At 56.8% G+C, this 24,723-nt stretch overlaps 1 protein-coding gene and 1 long non-coding RNA gene across 41 annotated transcripts in view; both read right to left on the reverse strand.

Annotated features, from left to right (window-relative positions):
- The window catches only part of TCF3 (transcription factor 3), a 72,910-nt gene extending 48,582 nt beyond the window's left edge, over positions 1 to 24,328 (reverse strand). For 16 of the 40 annotated variants that reach the window (XR_010468217.1, XM_065042010.1, XM_065042005.1 and 13 more), the window contains exons 1-3: positions 23,653 to 23,878; positions 21,347 to 21,442; positions 14,513 to 14,585 (exon numbers count right to left, since the gene is read on the reverse strand). Coding sequence is in view for 38 of the 40 variants with exons in the window: in XM_065042010.1 (XP_064898082.1) it covers positions 14,513 to 14,585; positions 21,347 to 21,421 (148 nt within the window). In the remaining 2 variants the exon portion in view is untranslated. Of the gene's footprint in view, positions 1 to 2,029; positions 2,102 to 14,512; positions 14,586 to 16,986; positions 17,445 to 21,346; positions 21,443 to 23,652; positions 23,879 to 24,145 lie in introns of those variants that run through there. The other 24 variants (XM_065042020.1, XM_065042019.1, XM_065042006.1 and 21 more) reach the window with 16 other exon arrangements.
- LOC135576468 (uncharacterized) lies at positions 15,394 to 16,690 on the reverse strand. The gene is made up of 2 exons (XR_010468219.1): positions 16,182 to 16,690; positions 15,394 to 15,620 (listed from the first exon to the last, which is right to left on the reverse strand). It is a non-coding gene; the product is annotated as an uncharacterized LOC135576468 (long non-coding RNA).
- Positions 24,329 to 24,723: the final 395 nt, after the last annotated feature.

The following is a 24,723-nucleotide window of genomic DNA, read 5'->3' on the forward strand; positions in this document are numbered from 1 at the left end:
TGCTGCCGGGACCGGGGATCGGTTCTCTCCCCCGGCCTGAGCATCCAGCCCGGAGTCCGAGCTCTTTGAACGCTCTTCACGTCAGTGCCGCGAGCTACTCCGAGACAAAAAGGGACCTATTAGATTATCTTGTCTGTCTCTCCTCTACATGATGTTTTCTCTTCTATTGCTTTTGTCTAGACGAGTGGTATCACTTCTTATCAGGAACACCAATATAACTGTCTAGAACAATTCACCATTTAGAAGTTTCTCTAACATTTTGCTTGCAGTTTGCTTTCTCTTACCTACAAGAAGCTCAAAGGATTTTTTTCCTCCATGAAAACCCAAAAGCACAGAAGCTCTGGTTGTCTGAAGGGGCGTAAAACCTGCAATTCCACATTTTGTCAGGATGGTGAAAGCTGAGCAGAAACTGCTGCCTTGCAGAAAACCAGCTGCACTTTCAAACACAACTTTGGAAAGAATATCTATGTATAAAAACGAGAAGAAGGAAAAAAACAACACCCCTAGCTTGAGTCCAGCAAGGAAAACCCTGCGCATGTGCAGGATAAAAGTCACCGCCGAACAACGGGGCTGTTTCCAGCACATGACCATGTCTGCTCCGGGGAGACCCCGGGACACCGTGGCCATGGACCAAGCTCCTGCCTGCACCGGGCCCATGGGCGGTTTGAGGCATTGCTGCTCTGGAAGGAAAGGCCCTTCGTGCTTTGCATGTACCTTGAGAAAGTTCTGGGGCTCACCAAAGTTTCCAGAGGCTGCTGAACGCATAAGACAGCAGGAAACCCAATGAAAAATCAGTTCCCCATTTGGAGCAGAACATGCCCCAGAGCCCCAGGACAGATGGGAAGGGGAAGACCTGAGCCAGCGGCAGGCGACTGTCGGCTCAGCTGTTCACAAAACTGCAGCCCCGCATCTCCCAGCGAAGCAAGAGCCCCGTTTGCATCTGCCACCGTGGCAGCGGCAGCAGGTCAGAGCCCGGAGGGGACAGCCACCTCGATGCGAGCTAGTCCACTGCACCCTCTGGACCACAAGCAGAATCAAGGCGAAAACCCTTGTAAAACCACTCCAGTGCCTGGGATCCATCACACTCAAGGACCTGGCTGCGCTGATCAGGACAAGGAGCACAGAGGTTTAACTCTCGTGGGAAGCTAATTCTGGGGTTGCAGAGTTTTTGTCCATTCTGTCTGTTCCCCCCCATCTCCACGGCATCCGAAAGCCTCCATTGCCCCCCAGCGTCCCAAGGGAATTCTGCCCACTTCAGAGCACACAGCACAATCCTCACTTAAACACAAGCCCATGTTTCTTTCAAACTAAGAGGTGGAGGTTTCTCAGCCAGAGCAGGAGCCCCTGTTGCCCACCTCATTTCAGCACCATTTGTAGCAATCCAGATAAACCGCTTTCTCTCAAGTTAAAACGAAATACGTATGAGCCACTCAAATTAAAGCAAGACCATCTCCAGAGAGCTGGGCATCCATTGGTTTGATTTGCTTCTAAAACCAGTTGCAACAAAAGCCATGCAACAAGCCCCCTGTAGGGGAAGGAAACCCCCCCACCCCAGGTGAGTCCCCCGCTGGCACCGCAGTTAACCACGCGCAGGGACCAGGGCTCACCGCCTCACCCAGAAACCCTCGGCTCGCAATTAACTTCATTTTGTGCTGCGGTCACTCATCCTTCTCTGCTCGTGCTGCCGCTTGCCGCAGCTTGCTTTAATGGGTTTTAAGGGACTTATACGCTATGGGGAAGGCAGGGAAGCAGCAGGGAAAGCTGAGCTATCCTTGCAGAGGCATGCGTCCTGTTCCCAAAACAGGATCAAGTGTCCTCAAGCAGCGCTAACACTCTCCACTCCTGCCCAAAAGCTGAACAGCACCCAAAGGCAGGTACCCAGGGCGTGGGGAGGAGGATCCCTGCAGACTTCCAGCCTCCAGACCCCTCGAGAGCAGAATTCCCAAGCGAGCCACTCAAAATTACTCCTTTGCGCTCCCTCCTCACACCCTCTGCCAGGACAGTCCCAGATGCCCGGCAGGACACCTACCCCAACGCGGCGCCCTCGGGGATGCCATGTCCACGGAGCAGCCGGCGGCCGAGCAGCCCAGCGCCCCGGTGCCGCGCAGTCCCGGCCCCGCGTGCTCCGCCCACCCGGGTCCTCCGTCCCTGCCCGCCTTTGTTCGGGGGACTATAAAGGAGTTCACTCTAAGGACAAGCACAGGCAGTTAAAAGAAAGTTAACGAGGCTTATGGAGTGGATTAAGTTTACCAGGGGATTTTATGATGCGCTGCCTGGAGTGCAAAGAGCGATTCGGCAGCATCTCGTCCAGACCCAGTTCAGTCCCGGGACAGCCCGAGAGCACCGGGCGGAAAAACTCACCTACGTGCCTCGATCCACAGATGTTACCTCCTTAACACAAGCTCTTTCAAACACCAGGGTCGGGGCTCAGCTGCTGTTATAGGGGGTCCCACCACGTCTGAAGCAGTGGCTCCTGGAGCGGCTGTTCGCCCTCTAACAAAAGGCATCTCCACCCAATCCTGCACGACTCTGTTGTGCTGATACAGGGTATTTCTTTGGCACAGCCCCAGTCGCTGTTTATTGTCTTGCTTTCCTTTATCTGCAGATCTCAAAGCGTTTTATAAATGTTAAACCTCAAAGCCTCTCTAGGGAACAAAACTGTTTCTAGCTATTGTACGTATGCAGAGACTTGCCCCAAAAATGAGGGCAGAGCGGGAAATGCAGCAGCAGAGACCAGAGCTGAGGCAGCCTCTCCTGGCACAATATGAAGCGACACAGATTATCCCTTAAACACTTGCGCGGACAGACACAACTCCAGCTTTTAACCCACCTCTTGGAGTGAGCACTTGTGCTCACCAGGTCTGACAGCCTCCTGTGCCGGAGCGTGCAAAAATCCTTCCAACTGGGGATCCAAACCACAACGTCTCACTGATCTTTCAGTTTTCTTCTTTGGTTAAAAAAGCACCAGTCCTGCAGTTTCAACTTTTTCGAGTATTATTTAAAGAAAACAGAACAAAAAACCACAAGGCTTTTAAAAACAGAAAGCAAGCGGGGAGCAGGTCCGTTCCCTGTTCCCGAGCTGGCCCAGCAGCGCCGCTGCAGGAGACGCTCGCGGCTCTCCCTGCCGCGCGGAGCCGGAGCTCCGCAGCCGCGGCGGTTCCACAGCAGGGAGTGAGAAAGGCAGCTCCCCATCTTCTTCCTCGGCTTTATTTTCCACACACTTCAGCCGAAAGGAACCTGAGGAGCAGCGGGAATTCAGTGCCATGCAGGCTCAGCGTTCCCACCGCACCCAGGAAACGCTGCGGTACAGGAACTGTAGTGGCGCTTTACTTGGGAGATCGCTGCCTGCAGACTCCAGCAAGGGGATAAAACCAAAGCAACTGTGTGTCTGGGACGGGAAGGGTGCCCTAGGCAGGGAACAGCAGCTCAAAAGCCTCCCAGGAAGGAGAAGCACCAGCACAAGCATCATCGAGCTCCTGCGCAACCCTAAATGGCTCCACTGGGGCTCTAACAGCTTTGGGACCAGCTCCGACAAGACACGAGATCAGTGCCTGGCCCAAAACTCCCCAGTTTGACTGCAACAAGCAACCCAGAGAGCAGCCCGGGAGCCTGCAGCGAGCTCGTGGCTCCAGACACCGGTTTCCTGAGATGCCTCGGTTCCCAGGTCCTTCTCGGAGCATCATCCCGAGCCCAGGACCTCACTCGACGCTCCAGTTTCTCTCCCCTATCCAGTGCCCTGCACTGCAAGAAACCTGGAAAAGCAAAACCAGCTCTACAGATTATGCAAAAACCCCACAGGACAGAATTCTGGACTCATTTTCCACTCCTGGCTGCTCACACCTGAGCAGCAGAGCTCTATCTGGCCCAACTTCACGCTTCCTTGCGGGTCCTGAGCCAGTGGGGCCACGAGGTACCTTCTACCACCAGCCAGAGGACAAGCAAGGATCTGCAGGCACCTCAGCTAGAAACAGGAGCTTAAAAATACACCAGCGCTAAGTTTTGAGTTCTGAACTAACAGAAACCGAGAGGACGTGTGCAGGATCTCTGCTGGCCACAAGGCAGCAAAGGCCTGTTCCTCTTTAGCTGTTTCACCCCTGGGTCGCTTTTGCAGGTTGTGGCTACGGCCTCATTAACCTTAGCGGCTGCTCATTACGCCACGGCCGAGAAGAGGCTAATGAAGCTAACGAAGGGAACGCAGCCAGGACGGGCACCACCTCAGAGCATCCTGCTCAGCCAGAAGGAGAATTAGACTAAAGCAAACCCAAAACAGGTGTCTTGTGCCACAATTTCAAGCAAGAAGATCCCAAGCGGGCCTGGGCTGTACAAAGAGGAGCTGTGGGCGGCAGCTGCCGGGGTCCTGGGTGTTGCTCCCTAAGGAAGCTCAACCTCCACGTTCCTTCCAAAGGTTCGGATGGGCTGAGCAAACAAACCACCCACATGTCCTTTTTCTCCATTTTGCACACCTCCACCCCTCACACTAATTTCCAGAGAAGGGCTTAGTTAAAATTGTGGTGACTCCTGGGTCTTGCAGTAGCAGCAGCGAATTAACTGCCTCCAACTGCAGGCAGATGGAAAAAGTGGAGGAGGACAAGAACCAGGAGAGCTCCAGGACTGAGGGCGAACTCTGCCCAGATGGCACCATTGCCCCTGGGCAAGTGGCTGTACACGCAATGACAGGAGCTCAGGACGCGCTTCATCCACCTCCACCATTGCCACGTGCCCAGGGCTGGACATGCCACTTCCACCAGCATGGAAATGGCTTTGCCCTGAGCAGGCTCAGGTGAGACCTTTGTATTTCAGCAGTTGACACGCTCGGCGGGGCAGTGACAACGGGCAGAGCCAGAGCACTGAGATGCAATCCCGTGCCGGTGGCTGGACTGGACCAACCCCGCACCAGGGCTGTGCAGCACCCCGCAGCATCCACGGCACCGGGCAACTCCTGCCCCATTAGCGGCAGCGCCAGAGCCTCGTGCCGCGGTCCCCGGCGCCTGCCAGGCTGGTGAGAGCCCCCGGGCCACTCCAAGGTGTCCCAGCCCTCCCGGGGCACGGACCCCGGTGTTTCCTGGGAGACTTTTTAGAGTTAAAGCAACACCGGCAGTGGCACAAATGCACAATCAGGAGGGGAAGATGCGGGGGGGAAGAGCATCCAACTGGCGAATATAATACTTGGAAGGAAAAGCAGATTTAAAAAAAAAAATGAGGGGGTGGTAAGAAAAAAAAAAACTCAGGAAGTCATCTAGTCATTCCTGCTCTTTGCCGAAACAATAGGCTCGGGATGCGGGCTGAGTTATAAATAATCCCACTGGCTACACAACACAAATACAGGGCAGGAGCAGGGTAACTATCGCTCGATGGAGCAGTGACTCACTACCTTTGTACAACATACCCAAAGAAGGGCAAACACCGTGGCCGCCGCCTGCTCGTGCGGCTGCGCCAGGACAGGGGCTCTGCCGCGCGGTGCCCCGGCCTGGGGGAGCACGTTCCGGGTCCTATGGAGCCAGAGCCTGCGCAGCTCCGAGACACCAGCACCCGGCACCACAGCGCGCGTCGGCAGCGGCGAGACCGTCCCCAGACCAAAGCCGACCATGCAGCCCGACGCTGGTGGACCGACGGCGAGGAAGCGCTCAAATTGGGGAAAATAATGGGAAGCCACAAACTCCACAACATCCTTCTCTTTTTAGAAAGGAAGTTGCCGTTAGCGAGATGATTCGGCTGAGCTGTTTTCCAGATCACTCCTCTGAAACTGGAGATGGGCAAAGCCAACGCACCTCGGGATGCTGGTGAAACCACTCCAAGGGACACATGCAAGGGTCTCTGCCCCAAATACGGCACCTGGGGGATGTACGTGGTCCTCCAGACCATGAGGAAGGGAAGACCCATCTTTTTGGGCACCCAGGACAACCCCACAGTTGCTCCAGGTCCATGGCCGATCCCGGCACATGGCACAACGTGGCGCCACTCGCGCAGCCACGCAGCAAGGAGCCCTCGTGCCGAGCGCCACTGAGAAAGACCTTCCCAACGGACACCTGCAGAATTTGGAAGTGACATAAATTATTCTTTTTTTTTTCCTAAGGAAAAAAAAAAAAAGAGCTTCCTGACTTGTTATTCCATTACCCGAATCTGGAAATGCAATCATATTAGTTCAGCTGCATTGACACAACAAAAAAGCCCAACAAAAACTGTCTTAAAGACTGAACTGATCTCCGAGGGGCTGAGCGAAAGGAGAACAGAAGTCAGAACCTGTGGTGAGCAGCTCCCCCCACGGCCCCCCAGCCCCCAGCCCCACACAGGGGAGGAATGACCAGGATACCAAGTGATTCTCATCAGATTTTTCGCCAGGTAGGTGAGGTAAAAGGTCCCAAAGAGCTGTGTGAGCAGACCCAGCTCAACAACGTCAGGCTGAGTTTGTTACGGAGCTTAAGCCAGTTCAAAAGCACCTCAGACGAGGAGAACAATCCAGCTCCAAGCCGAGGACAAAGTCCAGGCAACTGGAAGACGCTGTGGGGATGCGCTGCCCCAGACCCTGCACAGCAGCGCTTCTTCCAGCAGCCGACGCCGCGGCCTGAGAGCAGCTGGAAAAACACAGGGCTTGAAAGAGTGACTGTCGGGACCAAACTTCTTCTTTAAATCAGCAAAGGAGGTTACAAAGCTGCGAGGACGGAGCAGCCGCGGCTGAAACCACAAGCACGGGAGGTTCGGTAACAGGATTGTCTCCTTGGCCACGAGTGGGGCTGCCACCAAAAACAGGTTGTTTAAAGGTAAATCGAGTAACTTCAATCCCTGTCCTTTGGGGGCTGGAGCAGCTCCGGTCCAGAGCTCACAGGAATGGCCGCCCAGCCCACGCCAGGTTTCACAGGACAGGTGTGAACAGCCCGAACCACGGCGCAAGAAATCAAGGAAATTTGCTTCCAAAGTTTTTCTTAAAAATAGAAGAACCCACCAAAGCAAAGACCGGGCACATGCGACGGGGAGCACAGCCGCCTTCCCACAGCCCCTCGGGCCATTCATCATCTGCATAAAATCCAGTTTCACATTGAAATTCAGCCGGACTTTCAAATGCAAATACAAGGAGAAGAGCAACATATGGTAGAGGTTAGTACGTATTTTTCCTAATTAAATGGCATGCTGCTGTTTTGTGCAACAATGTTAATGGGGCATTAAGAAGTCTTTGGAAGAGAGACCACCTCATTTTTTTTATTTTATTTTTTTTAAAGAAAGGTCCCAGAGAGCAGAAGGGCCCGGGCCCTCCCCGCAGCCACACAGTTGGACCCGATGATCCCGAGGGGCTTTTCCAAACAAAATGTTTCTGTGGTTCCGTCCATGAGGGGACACGGGGTTTCCCGAGGGCCTCGCCTGCCCAGCACGTCCAGACCACAGTCCCTCCTCACGCTCTCGAACCTGCGGCTCAAGGCGCTCAGGAAACGGGCGCTGGTGACCTCAGCGCCCAGGGGAGGCTGGTGCCAACACTTCACTCTTCCATGTCAAGTGGCAGATCACCATCACGTTCCCACTCGGGAATAACATCGTTACCCAGAGTCTGCTCTTGTGTTAGAGGAGCATCGGAATATCAATTTGCCAAGTGACTTTGGGTGCTAGTGAGCAGAGAAGACAACTTTACAGCATCCTTCAGCTTTAACACCGGAGAATGTAGTGCCAGGTAGAGAAGCCATCCAAGTTAACAAAATACAATATGCACTAAATCCACCCCCTTAAGACACCCATTTGCTGTCCCAAACTAAAAAACAACAGAATAACAATCCAATTTGCGTTCCACTACATGCAAACGTTAACGAGGGAGACGCGCCGGGCAGAGCGCCGGGCAGAGCGCCGGGCCGCACGACCCGCAGCGCCAGGCGCGGCAGAGCCGCCGGCCAGACCACCGCGTCCCTTCCAAAGCCACCCCGCCCCTGTGGAAAGCGCACGACCAGCGCGCAGGGCCGCGAGCCGGGACGCTGAGCCAAAGGCGAACAATCCAGACGGCTCAGCCCCGCGCCAACACGTGCCGCTCGGGCAGGATTCGAGGTTGGGCTGAGCAGAGCCCAAGCGCATTGCCCTCCAGAGCATCATCTATAACGAGACCTGGCCCTCGCGGTTGAGAAGGCAGCAGCGTGAACAAGGTAATGACATCACACATGCAATTAATGCACAACCAGCTCCCCTTATAAGAAGGAAAGCAGGTATTTGGGTTTGTACACGTTCTTCCGAAGCGCACAAGTTTCCCTCCTGGCCCAGCCTCGTGCCAGCCTTAATCCAGGCCAGGCACACCATTTGTACAGGAGATGCGCGCATCTTGTCATAACCCCAGGCGGGCACAGTTACACCAGCGCTGAACTGCCTCGTCCAGGGAGGACAAAGCTCAGCTGGCAAAGATGGCTGTGCTGCTTCAGCTCCCCTGGCTTGGCTAAAACTGCGCTCAAACAAGGTCTATGTCAAATTCGCAGTTTCTAAACAAAAGCTGTCACTCGGCTCAGCACAGCTCTGCCCCGCGGCACTCCTGACGCTCGCCGTGCTCCTTCCCTAGTTCAACATCTCCAATCCAGCCGGGAGGACTCTTCCCCCATACAGGAGAAAAAAAACAAAATAAACCAAAACAACTCTACCCCAAAAAGGTGCAGCAAGACAGGGACGGGGTTCTGCCTTCCTCTCCCCAGCTGCTGGAGAAGCACTGAGCTGCCGCAGAGCATCCCCAACGTGCGCTGGCACCGCCACCTTTCTCCCGCCCACTCCTCGTGTGTCCATCAGAAACGCGCTGTGCGCCGGCCGGCCGCCCCTCTCAGCCTCGGGCAGAAGGTCAAGGGAAGCCAGGAATCCGAAGAGGGGCAACAGAGAGAGGAACGTCCTCAGCCTCCGGGGTGAAAGTGCTGCCCGGGCGGCGGCCCCAGAAGCAGGAACACAAGGATCCCAGATACGGTTGGAATGTGACGCTGGGTTAAGGGAGATGGGTGTGAAGATCGCCCCTGGCCGTTTGTTCCCCTGCACTCGCTATTTCCTGCGACCCATGTTCCCTGCCCCCAGCTTTTGGGCTCTTTTCTTCAAACCCTGTCTTCTGCATCCCACCCCAGCCCAGGGGAAGAACGGGGAGCAGAAAGGGAGAGGAAGGAGAACAGAGGGATGAAAACGAAGCAGAAAGGTGTTGAACGCACCTGACCAGCATGTGGGAGACAAACTGCACTGGAAGTCCTCCAGGGTTTGATACCGGAAAGGCTGCGGCACCCGGGGTGTGCCCTGCAGAACCGCCCCGCGCCCTGGCACAGGCCGCGCGGCCGGAGCGCCCCGGCGCCGCGGAGAGCAGCAGCGGGCGCCTCGGCCCGGCCCAACGACACCGCCGCAGGCTTCGCTCGTCCACGGCAAAGCTTTTTGATTTCAATTCTTTTTCCTTTGATAACGGCTAAAAAGCCATTTTTTTACTTTGAAAGCAAGTCGCACCAATAGGCAGGCAAGTACAACTTTCTGCTTTGCCTTGTTTTGGTGAGGTGGCTTTGCGTTTAGTGACAGTTTTACAAGCCCGCTGCACGGGCACGCGTGCAGCCGCAGCATCGACAAGCAGCCTCGAGTACGTACTTTAATGGAAAGTGCCAGTTTTTAATACCAAGTCACATATTGTGCACCTCATGTCTGCCTTTCATCATCTATCAAAACAGCAAGCAAAGCCCATCACTCCCACTCCAGCATAAGCAAAACATGTGGGAACTAGAGGGACTTAGCAGGAAAACGTGATATATCCTTACTAATAAAAGCTCCTGCTTTCCTCACTGTGGTAAGTAGTTGCAAATGCGTTTCTGCGGCCTGAGACTCAATTGCTGACAGTTTAGAGTGTTCAGTTCTTCCCGAGTAGCCGAGACGCGTTTAGTCCCAGCACCGGGGCTGCCCACGAGCTCTCCCCACGCACAACGTCATTAGACCTTCAAACAGCTCACCCGTAGCACCAATTAAAGAGACAACCCTCACCTTTCATAGAATTTATTACTTTCAGTGCCGCTGCCACAAGTATCCAAGTTTGAATGTTGTTTAAAGCGGGTTTTCAAAGGGGATACAGACTCACCTCCCTCCAGGGAAAGTGCGTTCGCTTTGTTCAGTAGACTGTAACTTAAAATCTGTTACATGCACCAGCTTGTAGGTCTTTGAAAAAACTCCCTGGTTAGGCGGCTTCAAATGTGTCTTCTGAACCTGCCCCGATCAAAGCAATTCCCTCAACAACGAGCCTCACGAGGAAAAAAGCACCGCACAAATTTTGGGGGTGGAAATCACAGAGCAAGAGGGGACTCCCCCTTCCCACGCCGCCTGAGAGACCCCAAGTGCCGGAGCTCCCTCACCACAACGCGAGAAGGAAAAGACATTTAATGGTGAACGCACTTACTCAAAAGGAAAGGGGAAAAAAAAGCACTACTTCTATTAGCAGTTTTTATGTGATGAACGGAGTTGTCCCTTCGGCGGAGCGCGCCCGGGCTCCTGCTCCCGCAGGACGCAGACCCGGCACGGCGAGCGCTGCCCAGGGCACGGGGAGACGTTTGTGCACCCCCTGCCCAGTGCTGCTCCCGGGCTGCCCCTCGCTCGCCCCCTCCCTCCGTCCGCCCGCCCGCCCCGCTCCGCCTGCCCGGCTCCGCGCCGCACAGCCCGCCCGGCTCCGCCCGCCCCGCTCCGCTCCGCCTGCCCGGCTCCGCGCCGCACAGCCCGCCCGGCTCCGCCCGCCCCGCTCCGCTCCGCCTGCCCGGCTCCGCGCCGCACAGCCCGCCCGGCTCCGCCCGCCCCGCTCCGCACCGCCCGCCCCGCTCCGCTCCGCGCCTCCCGCTTGCTCGTTAAAGCAAAGGCCGGCCCAGGCTGGGGAGACACAGTGACACTTCTTTGCCTCCTGCCACTCCTACTGCCTTAATGTCAACTAAAAATGGTTATTTCCACGTGAAATTTAGCACACGCGGTTTCCTGCTTGAAGTGCAGTTTAATTTAGCGCGCGAGGACGGAGCTTGTTTCTGATCAGATTAGTTGTTTATGAACTATGAGATGGAGAGGGACACAGTTTTACACATTTTGCTCCTGCAAATAATAAACAACCAGTTTGGCGAGGGGACGAGGAAACCGCAGCCCCGGGAGCAGGACAATAGGAACACAATGAGCACCCCGGCTAAAATAAAATATGAGCAGCAAATGACACGGCTCGGATTGGAAAACACAAGTTGCAGCTCTAAGGCCCAGGAAGACCAACTTCCCCGCGGTGACCTATATGCGCTATAAATGCCGCAGACACGGCCCGCGTGACGTAAGCCCCATCCGAGCGGCAATTGTTGGGTCTCGCCTTGCCAAGAAAAGGCAAAGCGGAGGTGTGGAATCATTGTCCGTGCAGCAGGGCAGCTAAACCAGTTCCTCCCTGGTGCATTTAAGGACAGAAAGGAGGGAAACAGTGGCAGAGCTTAAAATAAAACCAGGAGATAAATATAAAAGCCAGGGGATCTCAAAGCTGGAGGGCTTGTGTTGGAATGTTCCTGGCCTAGCAGAGAGAAACAGGTTCCCCTTTGCAAAGCGGCCGCCGGCACCGGTGCCAGGGCAGCTTTTGGGATTTGAAAATAGTTTGAATTTGGGGAAACTTTATCAGTATCATTTGCTAGTAGCACTGTTTCAAATGACTGCGCTACCTTATTTAGTGCTAGAGTTAGGTTAAGTTATGGTTGGACTCAACGATCCTGAGGGTCTCTTCCAACTGAGATAGTTCTATGATTTCCCTTTGGAAGCAAGAATCTCCTCCTGGCACGTGGGGCGCCTCGGCTGGGAGTCGCGGGTCACCGCGCCGCCCCTTCGCCCCCCACCTCCCGTGGGAAATCGCTCCTCCGGAGGGGAAAAGCAGAAAAGCTACATGTTGCCCCAGGATTTCCCGAGAAGGAAGGAGATAAAAGCGGGATGACAGGAATTCCCGTGTGCAAGGGTGGACAGGAGCGTGAAACACCGATTTCTCTGGCACACGAGGCAGCCTCTTGAGTTACTACAACAACCCCAAATAATGAGATCCTGACACTGTGGTGCATGTTACTGAACTAGCACTGAAGTAAATCAGTATTTGCTTCTCCTTTCCAGGCAGCAGAGAGGAAACACGGCGCCGCCTTTACTGGTGGATGGGGCAGATATGAGGAAGGAATTGTTGCCCTGAGGGTGGTGAGAGCCTGGCCCGGGTTCCCAGAGAGGGGGTAGATGAACCATCCCTGAGACACCCCAGGCCAGGCTGGACGGGGCTCTGAGCACCCTGAGCTGGTGACAATGTCCCTGTCATGGCTGGGGGGCACTGGGGAGCGGGGAAGGTCCCTCCAACCCAGACCAGTCTACGATACCAACTGAACAGGAGTGTTTGAAAAACATCAGGCACATAAAGACGAAGCCCAGTCCTTCCTGCAAGGTAAGAAGACTTAAGGAGCTAACCTCCAGGTCCAGGAGGGCCCGGCTGCAAGGCGCTCTGCTCCCTCAGCAAGTCTGGGGCTCCAAACCCAAGGACTCTCTGCTCTTCACCCCCTGACCGCTGCCGGGCTGGTAACAATTCAGCTTCAAACCAAATGCTGAGCCAGACGGCTGGTTGTGCCTTTTGGGGGTGAACCAGTATCCAACTGTACCTTGCTGCCAATTAGTGAATTAAGCTAAACCAAACATCACCAAACTATAAAAACAATCACTCCAAATTACCTAAGACCTAGCTTAGACACTTTGGATCCTTCCAACTGACACAGTGCACCCTTGTGCACAGCACATCTTGTTAAGGTCTTACCGCAGTTACTCATCCCACCAGCAAAAATCAGTCGTCAAACATGCAGGACCAGAGAGAAATCACAAAGCCGACACAAATTAAACGTGCCCCCTGCTCTCCAGAAATGAGGCCGCAGAGGTAACTCCATGTCAGAGGAAAGCCTTCCCCTACACCAAACCCCGAGCTGGTTTCAAGCCCAGAATGCCCAGGGCAGGACCAAAGAGCAGCCGCAGAACGCGGCGCGGCAGCGATTGCACAACTGCCTTCAGTTGTATAACACCAGTCCTGTGCTCTCATGGACTGCTCGCAGCTGGACCCGGAACACAGCAGCCCGGGGGAAGGGTGCTGTCAACATTACCTTGCGCTCACCCGAAAGAAAAGAAGGAGCGGGGGGAAATCAAAGATTCGGTGTCACTTCAGCTGCTGTACAAGCAGGAGGGGTCCGGCCAGCGCTACAAACTGGCGGCCGACCGGGAAGCCAACTACCGCGAGCTAGCTCCACTGGTATTCTCCCACCAGCACATCTTTTGTGGATTATTTTAACAGCAAAAGTCGCACATGGGAACACTCGCTGGAGAGATCAGCCTCCACCTGCGCTAACCCAAGAGCTTTCTCCCCGCGAATTTCCTCCAGCGCCCACTCGACAGCTTCCCTGCATGTAAAAATGTTTGCTGAAAACCGCCCCATCTGAAAGCATCGAACTCCAGGGCACACGCCTCCCGTCCCTGCTCCGGCAGGCCTTCCCAAGAGCTGCCCCACAACTTGCTCCGGCATCAACACCACAACCTAGAAATCCCACCGCCGCCCCTGGAAAGCCACCCGGCGTGGGGCACGGACATTCCACGTGGCCAGGACTGCCCCGGCCAGCTCGCGTCAGCTCAGGGCAGAGGAGGCCAAGTTTTAACCACCCACAAAGCGGCGGCATGTTCCAGCAAGAAGGACAAACTACCTGAACTTCCCGCGCGCTGGGGCCACGGTGAGCCCGGCACAAAGCGCCTTCCGCGGGCATCGAATGCCTGGCACGGCCCCGCGCCGGCAACCCGGGGGGAATTCTCCGCTTCAGCCTCAAATAAACCAGCGCCACGTTTCCCAGTCACACACCTAAAGCTCCGCGCCCTCAAACCCTTCCACGTCCGCACCCCCGGCCCCTCCTTGGCAAAGATGCAGCCACTTGGTCCTCCTGGGGACCAGGACCAGCTGGTGGCTTCACAGACACCACAGCATGGGGGGACAGGCACGGCTGTGCTCACAGCACCCCAAAACCACAGCGAGGTCCAGCTCGGTGGCTGGTGACACAGCTTCCGTGTCCCCAGGGCAGCCTGGTGGCACCTCGTCAGGGTGGCTTTGCAAAGGTCCCTTTGGGAACGCCAGGATCCCACTATCGGCAGGGAGCTGCATGAAGCAGACACCCGAACCATGCCAGGGTCTCCCTCTGGGCAGCCGAGCCCAGGAATTCACCACCACACATCTGCAGACACGCGTTCAGCAGCTCAGGAGACCACTGAGCGTCTGGTCCTGTGCTGCTTCAACCAGAGCAGTGAGACAACAGCCTCCAGCTCGGGCAGTGACTCCTGAATTGGGGACAGCTCGGCAAGAGCAGCTCTGATCATCCAGAGACACGGGGAACAACAAGAAAATCACCTAGAGAAATAGTAGCAGACCACCACCAGAAAAATATGTAACACAAAACAACAGAAACCCCCCCTTTTGGGGCGCTGGAAGCAAACACAAATTTACTGCAAGAAACATTACAGTTTCAAGAAAAAAAAAATAGATGTAAGATGACAGTACCTGATCCTCCAAACTGAGTGCTCGCTAGGGTCGTGGGTCTGTTCTTTCCATTAGCCACCGGCAGGGGAAACATCTACAAAACAAGATGAGGGAGAGAGGCAGAGAAAGGAGATTTCAGTATGTCAGTTTTACTGTGCTGCTGCAAAGGGGTCAGACTGGGCAGGCGGGGGAGGGAAGGGGGAGAAAAGCACTTTACTGATGCAGAAAACTTTCCGAACGTCCCTGCTACGGAGCCCGGCTGCGGAGGGACGGGCGAGCGGCGCAGCCGTGCGCTGAGACACGGCCCGGCTCCTCGGCGCAACCCAGAACCGCCCCAGAAGCAGCAGCGCTGGGGCACAGCGACCGCTCCCTCCCTACTTCTTCACCAAGGCGCGGCGCAGGAGGCGCCCGCCCGCACAGAAGGGCCGGTTCCCCCCGTGAACGACGGCACCCACCGAGACCGCAGCACGCAGAACAGCCCATTTCATCCCTCAGCACCCGTAACGCTCCAGGTGTCAGCCAGACGCGACCGACAGGCACGCAGGAAACCTCACAGCATCTCCCAAAGGTATTTAGCTCAGCATCACAAAGATTAATGTGTCTTTGGCATCGGTCACTCTGGCAACCTGTTTGCTGCTCCGGCTTCAGTATCGCAACGCATCTTCTCCCTTCAAAAACACCGCACGGCTCGTCTGCTAACCCGTATGAATATTTTTAATATAAGTTGGGAGGGTTTCAGAAGCTGTTATTTAAAAATTTATATACACCTGTGTGCGGCAGAAAACTAATTCTCCTCCACACAAATGGAGCTCCAGCCAATAAAACAACTGGTGGGAAAACGCTTAGTGAATTAACATTTTAATATCCTTTTACTACTCAACTCAAGACACTTTCACCACCGAGTCATTTGAATTTTTATTATTTTTAGCTTTGCAAGGTCTGAGCAACTCCAAAGTTTAATGCTTTGAAGATTAAACAATGTAATGGCACAAGAGCTTAAGAAACACAGCGTTTCATGCCCTGACAGAGCTGCTGTCTGGCTGTGGTCAGAAACATTCCTCCGCACAAACCGTCTGCCCGGCTTTGGTTTTGCTTTGGTTTGCTTTGTTTTGCTTTGTTTTTACGAACACTGGGGAGAAGAAAGAAAAAAGGCAGTTAAATGTGGTAGAGATGCAAAGTGAGCAGTTAAGAAACCAACTGCCATTCAAAAAAGAACACAAACTTGGGATCACATATAGGCACACGCGCGTCATGTATATGTAATATATGTATTTAAACAAAGGTGTAAGGAGCGTTTAAGGGTGCAGCGTGTGCGTGAACAACCGCTCCGGCCTGCAGCCACCCGCCTTCCTACGGCTCCGTCCCCAGTCACCGCCGCGCTCCCCCAGCCCCGCACGCAGCCCCACGGCGCTCCCCCAGCCCCGCACGCAGCCCCACGGCGCTCCCCCAGCCCCGCACGCAGCCCCATGGCGCTCCCCCAGCCCCGCACGCAGCCCCACGGCGCTCCCCCAGCCCCGCACGCAGCCCCATGGCGCTCCCCCAGCCCCGCACGCAGCCCCACGGCGCTCCCCCAGCCCCGCACGCAGCACCATGGCGCTCCCCCAGCCCCACATGCAGCCTGGCAGCGGAGGCGCGGCGGAGGGACGCCAGCGTCACCCTGGGGCACCGGCAGCCCACACATCGCACGCACCCTCTTTCCTCGGGATGCGGGGCCAGAGAACAACGGCGAGCCGTGCCGCCAGCGCGGGTCTGCAGCGCCACAGCGCCGCGGCTCCTGCCCTCCGCCCCCCGCGGGGCAGCGCCGCTTGCTGCAAGGACCTCCAAAAATGACCCAGAGTGGATTTTACGCGGCTGATCCCGCCCAGCCTGTGCTCACTACTGAGGCACGGAAGAGATTAAGTGAAGTGGTTTGAAAACCCTTTGCCAAGTTCTGCATATCCGAGTTGCGGGGGGAGATGGGATGCACGAACATAATGGTACCGAGCAGCAAAAACCAACAAAAACAACAATTCGAAAAAAGCACCGCTAGCTCTTTTTCACAAGCGTTTCTGCTTATTAACTTGCTGATGCTGAAAAACCCAAGGTCTGAGCAGTAAACCTGAGTGGAGAAAATGAACAGCCTTGTTCCATTGTGCAACGACCGTGGGGGTTTTTTTACTTCTGCAAACACGGAGTGTCCCCCCCCGGTGCATTCGGCAATCCCCACCACCCCCACCCCCGGCAATCCCCACCGCCCCCCGCCTCCCCACGGGGGGTGCCCTCCCCACCGCCCCACGGGGGATGCCCTCCCCACCGCCCCATGGGGGGTGCCCCCCCCACCCTCCCCACGCCCCGGCCGCCCCACGGGGGTGCCCTCCCCACCGCCCACCTGCTTCCAGAGATTATTTCGAGACTGATGCAACACCTTCCTGCTGGGATTTCGGAGTCACCGACCCCCTCCCACGCCAGGATGCTCAAGCAGGGCAAGACAAGGGGAACCCCGGGCTACCCCTCACCTCAACGCGGCCTCCAAATTTGTTTATCATTTGCCAGCTCCGAGAAGCGTTCTGGGTTGGTCTGGGTTTCTGCCGTGGCGCGTGGGCTGAAGCCGAGCGGGGACGCTGCGCCCGGGAGCCCCGCTCAGGTCAGACGGGAGGCTGCCGGCTGGCACAGGCAAAGTTCACCCACCCACTGCAAATTTCCTCTCTGCTTTACAAATAAACCAGGTGGGGGGCGGAGGAGATGAGCCAAACCCCAGGCACCAAGGAGGGACCCAGGCACAAGAGTCTGAGGAGATGTAATTGGGTCATTACTTGGCCTTTGTTGAATTTGAATAATGTAGATGCAAACGACTATGTAAAAATCTCCCATCTTAAGTCGTTGTGTTTGGTTCCTCGAGTCCTATTCTCCAGCCCCCCTGACAGCTGACAACCTGAGCGTAACCTCACAGCCCAATTTCCACCCCTCCCCAATAATTTACTCCTCTCCCTCTCTTTCCCACAGGTTAAAAGATGTAAACCCAGTGCTTGGGAAGATCCAAACACCCGCCCTCTCACAGCTCAGAGACCCCACAATTTCAACAGCGAGCTCAAAAGCGAGAAAGGGAGTTTGTCAGACACAAGTAACAATACCAAGCAGCATTTCATGCCTTGTGTACTTGCACCAGTGTTCCCAGTTAAATAGCTGTTCTCACTTCCTCTGCTCTTCCACCTCATGAGCTCCAGGCTGAACCAACCTCAGGCCTGAACTCAAAACCTGAAATCTATTTTTCACTGTGGAAAGCATCCAGCTGCTAATTCAGGGAGAAGAGGGAATTCAGCTCAATAAACGTTGCCAGCAGGATATTTCATACGTGTTCATTAAGACAGACCTTCCTGACTACAGCCCCAAATGTCCACGGCAGCGTAAAGTCAAATTTTACAACAGCTTCACTTCAAACAAAAGCGAGAGTTGCATCGTGGAAACACGGGCCGTGCCTTGGCCGGCAGGTTCCGGCACCCCCGGCACCGGGGAGGGCAGGCTTGCCCCGGCCCCGCTCGCTGCCGAGGGTTCGGCTCTCAAGCGGCTCACGGGCTGAACGCGGGAGAGCGGTGGGAGAGACGAGACGGCAGGTCCCGCGCCCCTGCCCGCCCCGCGGCGTCCCACCGAGCCGGAAACCCACCCTGACAGCCAGCATCCCCGCAGCATATGGTTAATACTCTGTAATAATCATGGTTGTTAACAGCATCTCGCTTCTGCCAGAGAGCCGGGCTGGCACACAGCCGCCGGCCTCTATCTCGCTTGGAAGGAACACCCTGCGACACGAACAGACCCCAAAACCCGTCCGCGTGCTGCTCCGTCCCAGCTCTCCCCACGCCACGGAGCGTTCCTGCCCCCCGCGCGGCCGGGATCCCTGCCCAAACCTTCCCGCAACGCCGGGACAGCCACGGCGAGTCCTCACGGCCGAGCGGCTCCCGACAGCGGCCCCCGCGCCGCCTGGCAGCCACCGCACCGAAACCCCAACCTAGTCAATGGGCTAAGACAGCAACTCGGATCTATAGGCAGGATGCTTTCCCAAAAGCTCTCCTCCAGATTTGCAAGCCCAGCCTGGATTACTGCCAGGGAGCGGTGGTGAAGGAAAGCTTACAAATTACCAGTACTTTGGGGCAATTATAAAAGGCAATTTGTTGGGAGCAGAGGGAGGTGAGCGCCGTGTACAGCCCAAAGCAGCGACCAGACCACAGAGCTGGGGGTTTGGCTCCGGCTCACTTTGATCCACATTTCAGATTCCTTTGATTTTTCGCCCTTATTGGCAAATTACATTAGCACAAAGCTTTGGGCGAGCACTTTGCAGCTCAACAACCTCCCAATCTATTTATCTATTAAAGAAGGCACAAGTCCTTCTTTCAGGACTGTGAGCCTGACTTACAGCATCCCGCACAACCCTGCCCCGTACTGACCCCACGAACTCACGTCTGACTACGCTGTGACCTTAAAATTCACCCACTGCACAGCAAAACACAGCAGAGAGCTGGACCACAGGCTGCTGGGGTTTAACGTATTTTCCCTAGAAATATTGATCTGAAGTGAACGCTTCCAGCTGCTGTGAATCCCTCTAGTCCTCCCTCCCATCTACTCTCCTGGGGAGGATTAGCAGAGCAATGCTCCACTCCTGCTTAGTGAAAGAAAAACACGAATATGCTTGAAAGAGCAAGGTTTGTGGTCAGAAACGCTGCATCCCAGCAACACATGGAGAACAACCATGGAAGAGCCTCTTCAACAGACCCACATCGCGCACAACAAGCTCACAACGCCCAGGTCAAGATCATCTACTCGCTAGGAAGCTTTCCATTTGACCGACTCATCCTCCAAGAGAGATGTTCATATTCCCCTATGCAAACTCCGGAGAAGGGTGTGCGGAGCTGAGGGTTTGGGAGCCAGACCTGGCTCAAATCCAGGCTGCTCCAAAGCCCATCGGCCAACTTATCCTGGAGAGAACGTCTTTGAATCGTTTGCTGGCAACTGGCCCACAAGAGGCGCCCCCGGTGCCACCGCTGGACGCACGAGCCCTACACGAACGAGTTCTGGGCATTCCCAGGTTTACACCAGTGTAAAAGCGTTGGAACTGAACCCAAATTCAACCGTTAGGTGTAGATTAATCTCCAAGGACAGAACCATTATGCGCAGAGGGAACCGGTCAGGACCCCTCCAGGGAACACAGCTCTGAGCATGCAAATGAGGATGGCTTGTTAAATCTGAAAATAAGGTCTCGGGTTTTTTTTCTTTAAAGCTCTAAATAGTGAGTGGGATTTTATTTCTTTCGAAGGGGGAACCACCGCAGCCCCAGCAGGGCCGCTCACCGGCTACCGGCCCCAGAGCGCTTCAAAACCCGCAACTCTGCGGTGCAGGAGGTGGGAAGGGACGGACCCTGCGACGGAGGGAGGGACAAACAGCCACGCGCCGACACGTTCCTGCCGTTAAACGCACGCTGTCACTGCAGCTGTAAAAGCGCATCGGTTAATTCCACAGAACTGGCCTCCCAACAAAATCCTGAAACGGGGAGAACTGGACCTGCAGGAAGTTGCTCTTTGGGGGACTGAAAGACCCCCCAGCGCAGAGTCCTGCTGGGACAGCTATACGCCCCAGCTGTACGCAAGTCCTATTGCTCATTGCTCAGATGCGCAAGAGGGGCTGAGCCCCAGCACTCCCCGAGGCATGACAGGTACCAGGTCACCAGGTGCCTGAGCTCTGCCATCGCTCTTCCCCCTTTTATTCCATTCTTAGAATCATAAAATGTCCTGAGTTGGAAGGGACCCACAAAGATTATCAAGTGCAGCTTGTGTTCCTGCATAGAACAACCCCAAAATTCACACCCTGTGTCTGAGGGCCATTTGTGACTTGCTGACATTCTCAGCAGTAGCAGTTTGGCCTGTTCTGAATCAGCGTTTCTAAAAAGCTTTATGGACCTGAGTCTCCAAGGGGCAAGAAAATCATCCCCGCAGGACCAGGGGCTGGGTGACCCAGGACAGCGCGGGGACACACCGGTCACATCCACGGTTGTTCCTCCTCGTGGAGCTGCGTTTCTATCTTTGCAGCACGTTTGCTTATCTAAAAGAGCAAGATGCGCGCCGGGCGCCGTGAGGGTGCAGCACACAACACAGGGACCCAACAGAAAGTCATTTTCTTTTGAACACAGGTTCTCCTCTCCACAAGTCCCCGGACGGCAGGACAGACGGACGTGTCGGGTGATAACCCCCACCCTGCCGCGACCAGAAGGGACTTCTCGTGCCCCCGAGCTGCGCGCATCCTTGTGGGGGAACTCGCAGGTCTTGTTCCTCTGGAAATGCACAGCTCCTAAATGCAACCAAAGGTTTCCAGAGAAGAGTGGGGGGGACACAAGTGTCCAGCTCCTGCAAAATAACGTGCTGGAGAGCCTGGACACGGTTCAAACTGTGACAAAATAACCTGTGGGAGCAAAAGTTTAATAGTCTGGTCTGGGGAGAGGAAAAAAAAAGCCTGATTAATCAGCTACTGAAGTTACATCTTTGAATGGCTTCAGAATCAGCCGCAGTTCACGGTGAGTGTTCAAACAGAGAACACACGACTCCGCTACATTTCCCCAGAATTTCCCATCCAACGAAAACCTCCCCCAATCCACCTCTCTGTGCTCCGGCAGGAAACAGAATACGTTTGAGGGGAAAGTGTGGGGGGAGGATGGGCAGAGGCTTTGCTTTAACTCGAAAATAAACAAGTTGCAGCACATGTGCACGCAAACAAACACGGGCACATCTGAAACCCATCACGGCCAATTTCCAGTCTCACGTTTCCTCCCTCCTGCGGCTCCGAAACACCCGCACCCGGCGCCCCGGGCCCGCGACCCCCGGGCCGCGCGCTCACCATGCTGAAGTCCAGCAGGTCACTGAGCTCTTTGTCTGTCCCAACCGCGGCCATTCTCTGCTGCTGCTGATTCATACTCCCGCAGCCTCACCAGCCCTGCGGAAAACCAGGGGGAGGGGAAAAAGAGATATTTTAGTGACTACAGCAAACTACCCCCCCATCGATGAATATTTTAAAAAGACAGAGCAAGGGGCACGAAAAGAAAAATCCTTTTTGCGGGTCTCCGGCACCCGAGTCCTCGACACAGTCGGAGTCCTCAGAGCGCGCCTGGAGGCAGAACAAGCGCTCTATTGACCAGACACACTTGTATGTTAGTTTTTTGCTGCCAATTCCACTAGTTCGGGCCAATTCTGTTCCTGGCGTGTGGCGAATGAAGACAGAAAAAAGGGGGGAAAAAAAAGAGTCAACTCATTTATCAAAGGGTTCAGGCAAGTTATCACTCAGGCACTTGCCTGGCCCGGCCCCTCTCCCGCCCCCCCGCGGGAGGCTCGCTGTCCTCGCTGAGGTTTGTCTAGAGGAAGAGGGGCAGCGCTGGTCCTGCGCCTCCGTCCCGGGGCCGCGAGCACCTGCGGCGGCTCCTCCGGGCGCCGGGGCTGCCGGCCCCGCTGGGAGCGGAGCCTCCCGCTCCGGGAACGGCCGGAAAGAAAGCGGTTTAAACACCGGGTTTGGAGGGTTCTGCAGAAATAAAGCCCTTCAGGCAACTTTGCGAGATAGGTCAATATTATTTTTCCTAATTTTACAGATTATTATTTTTAAAGGGAGGTTGATCTTTCTGGCCAGCTCGCTAGGATAGAAAAATATTTCTTTGGAAGGAAGAGAGGCCTGGGATGAGATAAAACATTTCTTTTTTTGTTGTTTTTTTTTAGGAACTCATTCATGGTCACAAAGGGCCGCTGGCCAATAGATTTAACTCGTTCATCATCAGGTTAGAAAAGAGAACGGAACTCGCCAGCAGAGTCCGCGGGACCCAAAGCGCCGCGGGCTGCGCCGGCTCGGCCTGCGCGTCGCACCCAGCCTTAAAAAACAAACCCGACCAACGCCGAGATCAGCCCAGCACGTCAACCCCTTTGCCGCGATGAAAACAAACCAACGACAAAAAAACAAAAAAAACAAAAACAACCGCCAGGAGATTTCTTTTTCCTCTTTTTCTTGGCTTTAAAACACCTTTTCTAAGTGTCATCAGAGCATCTGGTCGGCACTTTTAAAGCCACTTTCCCAACCTCCCACCCGGGCACCTTGAGCGCGGGGGCTGGGGCGACATGCTCGCCCCCGTTACACCCCAAAGAAGCCCCTGGTGAAACGGGGGGGGGCAGATCCCCCCCTGAGCAGCCCCCCCAAACCCCCCATCCCAGAGACAACACCACCGCGGACAACTCCAACTCCACACGGGTTTTTGTTTTTACCCCCCGCCCCAATCTGTCCTATTTGTAACTCCCAAGCAGCCCCCGGGCACCCAGCGTCCTGCCCCAGGAGCACAAAGGCCGAGGAAAACCCGACCCCGCTGGCAGGCAGGGCGGCCGGGCCGGGCTAACGCGCAGCAGATGTCCGCCGCTCCCCCCGGCCCGCTCGGGTTTCCTCCGGCGGGCCCGGCGCTGGCGGCACCTCCTCTCCTCGGACAAAGGCTCCAGCACCCCCGGGCTCCTGTTCCCGCAACTCCCGGGGCGGCCGCAGCAGCGCGGCTGCTCCGGGACACGCGTGGGCCAGGCCTGGCTCGACCGGGCTCAGCTAGGCCGATCCGGGCTGCCCCCCATGCAGGGGGAAGGGCGAAGGGGGTCCTCGCGCACCACTGTGTCCCCCGTGTCGCTGGGGGGGGCTCACAGCGGGCTGCCCTCCCCTAAAAGTAGAGGCCCCCCCCGGGCTGGACACCACGGAACGAGGCCGAACAATCTCCCACCCGCGTCGGGACCCCCAACTTTTGGAACGGCCGGAGCCGTGAGCCCCAAGCCGAAGAGAGGGACCCCCCGCCCGGGGCGCTGAAATTCGTGCCCCCGAACTTCGCAGCGGGACGGGGCACTGCGCCCCCCCACACTCACACACACACTTCGAGGCGGCCCCGCACGCCTGGGACCCCCCAGCACGGCCCGTCCGCTGCCCGCCCCCCTTCCTCCGGCCCCGGCAAACTTTGCTGGGGACAATAGAGCCGAGCCCGTCCCGGGGCAGCCCCGGCGAAGGGAGGCGGCCGGTGCCCCAAGTCCCGCAGATCACGGGGCGCTGCGCCGGGAGCTCCAGCGCCCGCAGCACCGGGGGGGCGGAGGGGGGGGCGCGTGTTTTATTATTGTATTTGTTTTATTATCATTATTTTTTACCTGTTCCGGGGCAGGCGCGCACCCCCCCGCGTGCGCAGGGCAGGGGAAGCGCATGAAGGTCCCGCGGGCGCGGAGGGCCGGGGCGGGCGGCGGCCGCGGCGCCCAGGGCCCGGCGGGCGGCGGCGGCGCCTATTGTTCTCGCGCCGCCGGCGGATACAATGTAGCGAAGCGGCGCGATCGCCCCGCACCGGGCGGCGCGTGCGCTCCGGCCCGCCCCCACCTCCCCCCCGCCCCCCCGCAGCCGCTCCGGGTCCTATCGCTGCCGCCGCCGCTCCGCCTCCCGCTGCTGCTGCGCCCGCCGGCCCCGCTGCCTCCGCATGGTCCCCCCGCGGCGGCGGGCGTAGATGCGGCGCCCCCCTCCCCCGTCCCGCGCACACCCCCGCCCCCCCCTCACGCCCCGCCCCCTGCGTGGCAGGGCGCCTCCCCCCCCACCGTATCCCTCCGCCGACCGCGCGGATTCCACAGGCGGCGCTCCCCACGCACACCCCGCTACCGTTAGGAGGCAGTTGGGCAGAACCTGTTGCGGCGGAACGGGGCCCGACGGCAGCGCGGAGGCGGAGACGGGGAGGAGGCCCGTCCGGTTGGGGCACTATGTTTCATGGCGGAAGGGGATGGGTCGTACGTGGTGTCGAAGAAAAAGCAGGAGGGCCGTGACGACACGGGAGCTCCCGGAGATTGACTGATAAGGCCGAGGGACACCGTCCAACGGGAGAGCGCCGCTGCTCTGAGTGGCAGGCGGCCAGGCCAACCAGAGTGCGCTTTGTCCCTGTCCCCGCCCACCGAGCGCGGTGGGCGGGGCGCGGCGGAGACCGTGGGCGGTCGCTGTTCTCGTCACTGTCCGCAGCTCCCCCCGCTTCGCCGACGGGGCACCCGGCGGGTTCGGGCGGGCAGGGCGGCGCAAGCCGGTGGCCTGTGCGGGGCCGGAGGTCCCGCTGCGGGGCTGGCGGCGCTCTGGGAGCAGCCGCCTCGCAGCTGGATGTCCCCTGGTTTCCCGCCGTGGGGTGGGGTAGCTTCACCCGGGGCAGCCCCGCGCTTGGGGCTGGAGGGGCCCGGTGGGCTGAGGCGTCTGCG

This window comes from Columba livia, chromosome 27 (assembly GCF_036013475.1).
Source record: "Columba livia isolate bColLiv1 breed racing homer chromosome 27, bColLiv1.pat.W.v2, whole genome shotgun sequence".
Taxonomy (NCBI): domain Eukaryota; kingdom Metazoa; phylum Chordata; class Aves; order Columbiformes; family Columbidae; genus Columba; species Columba livia.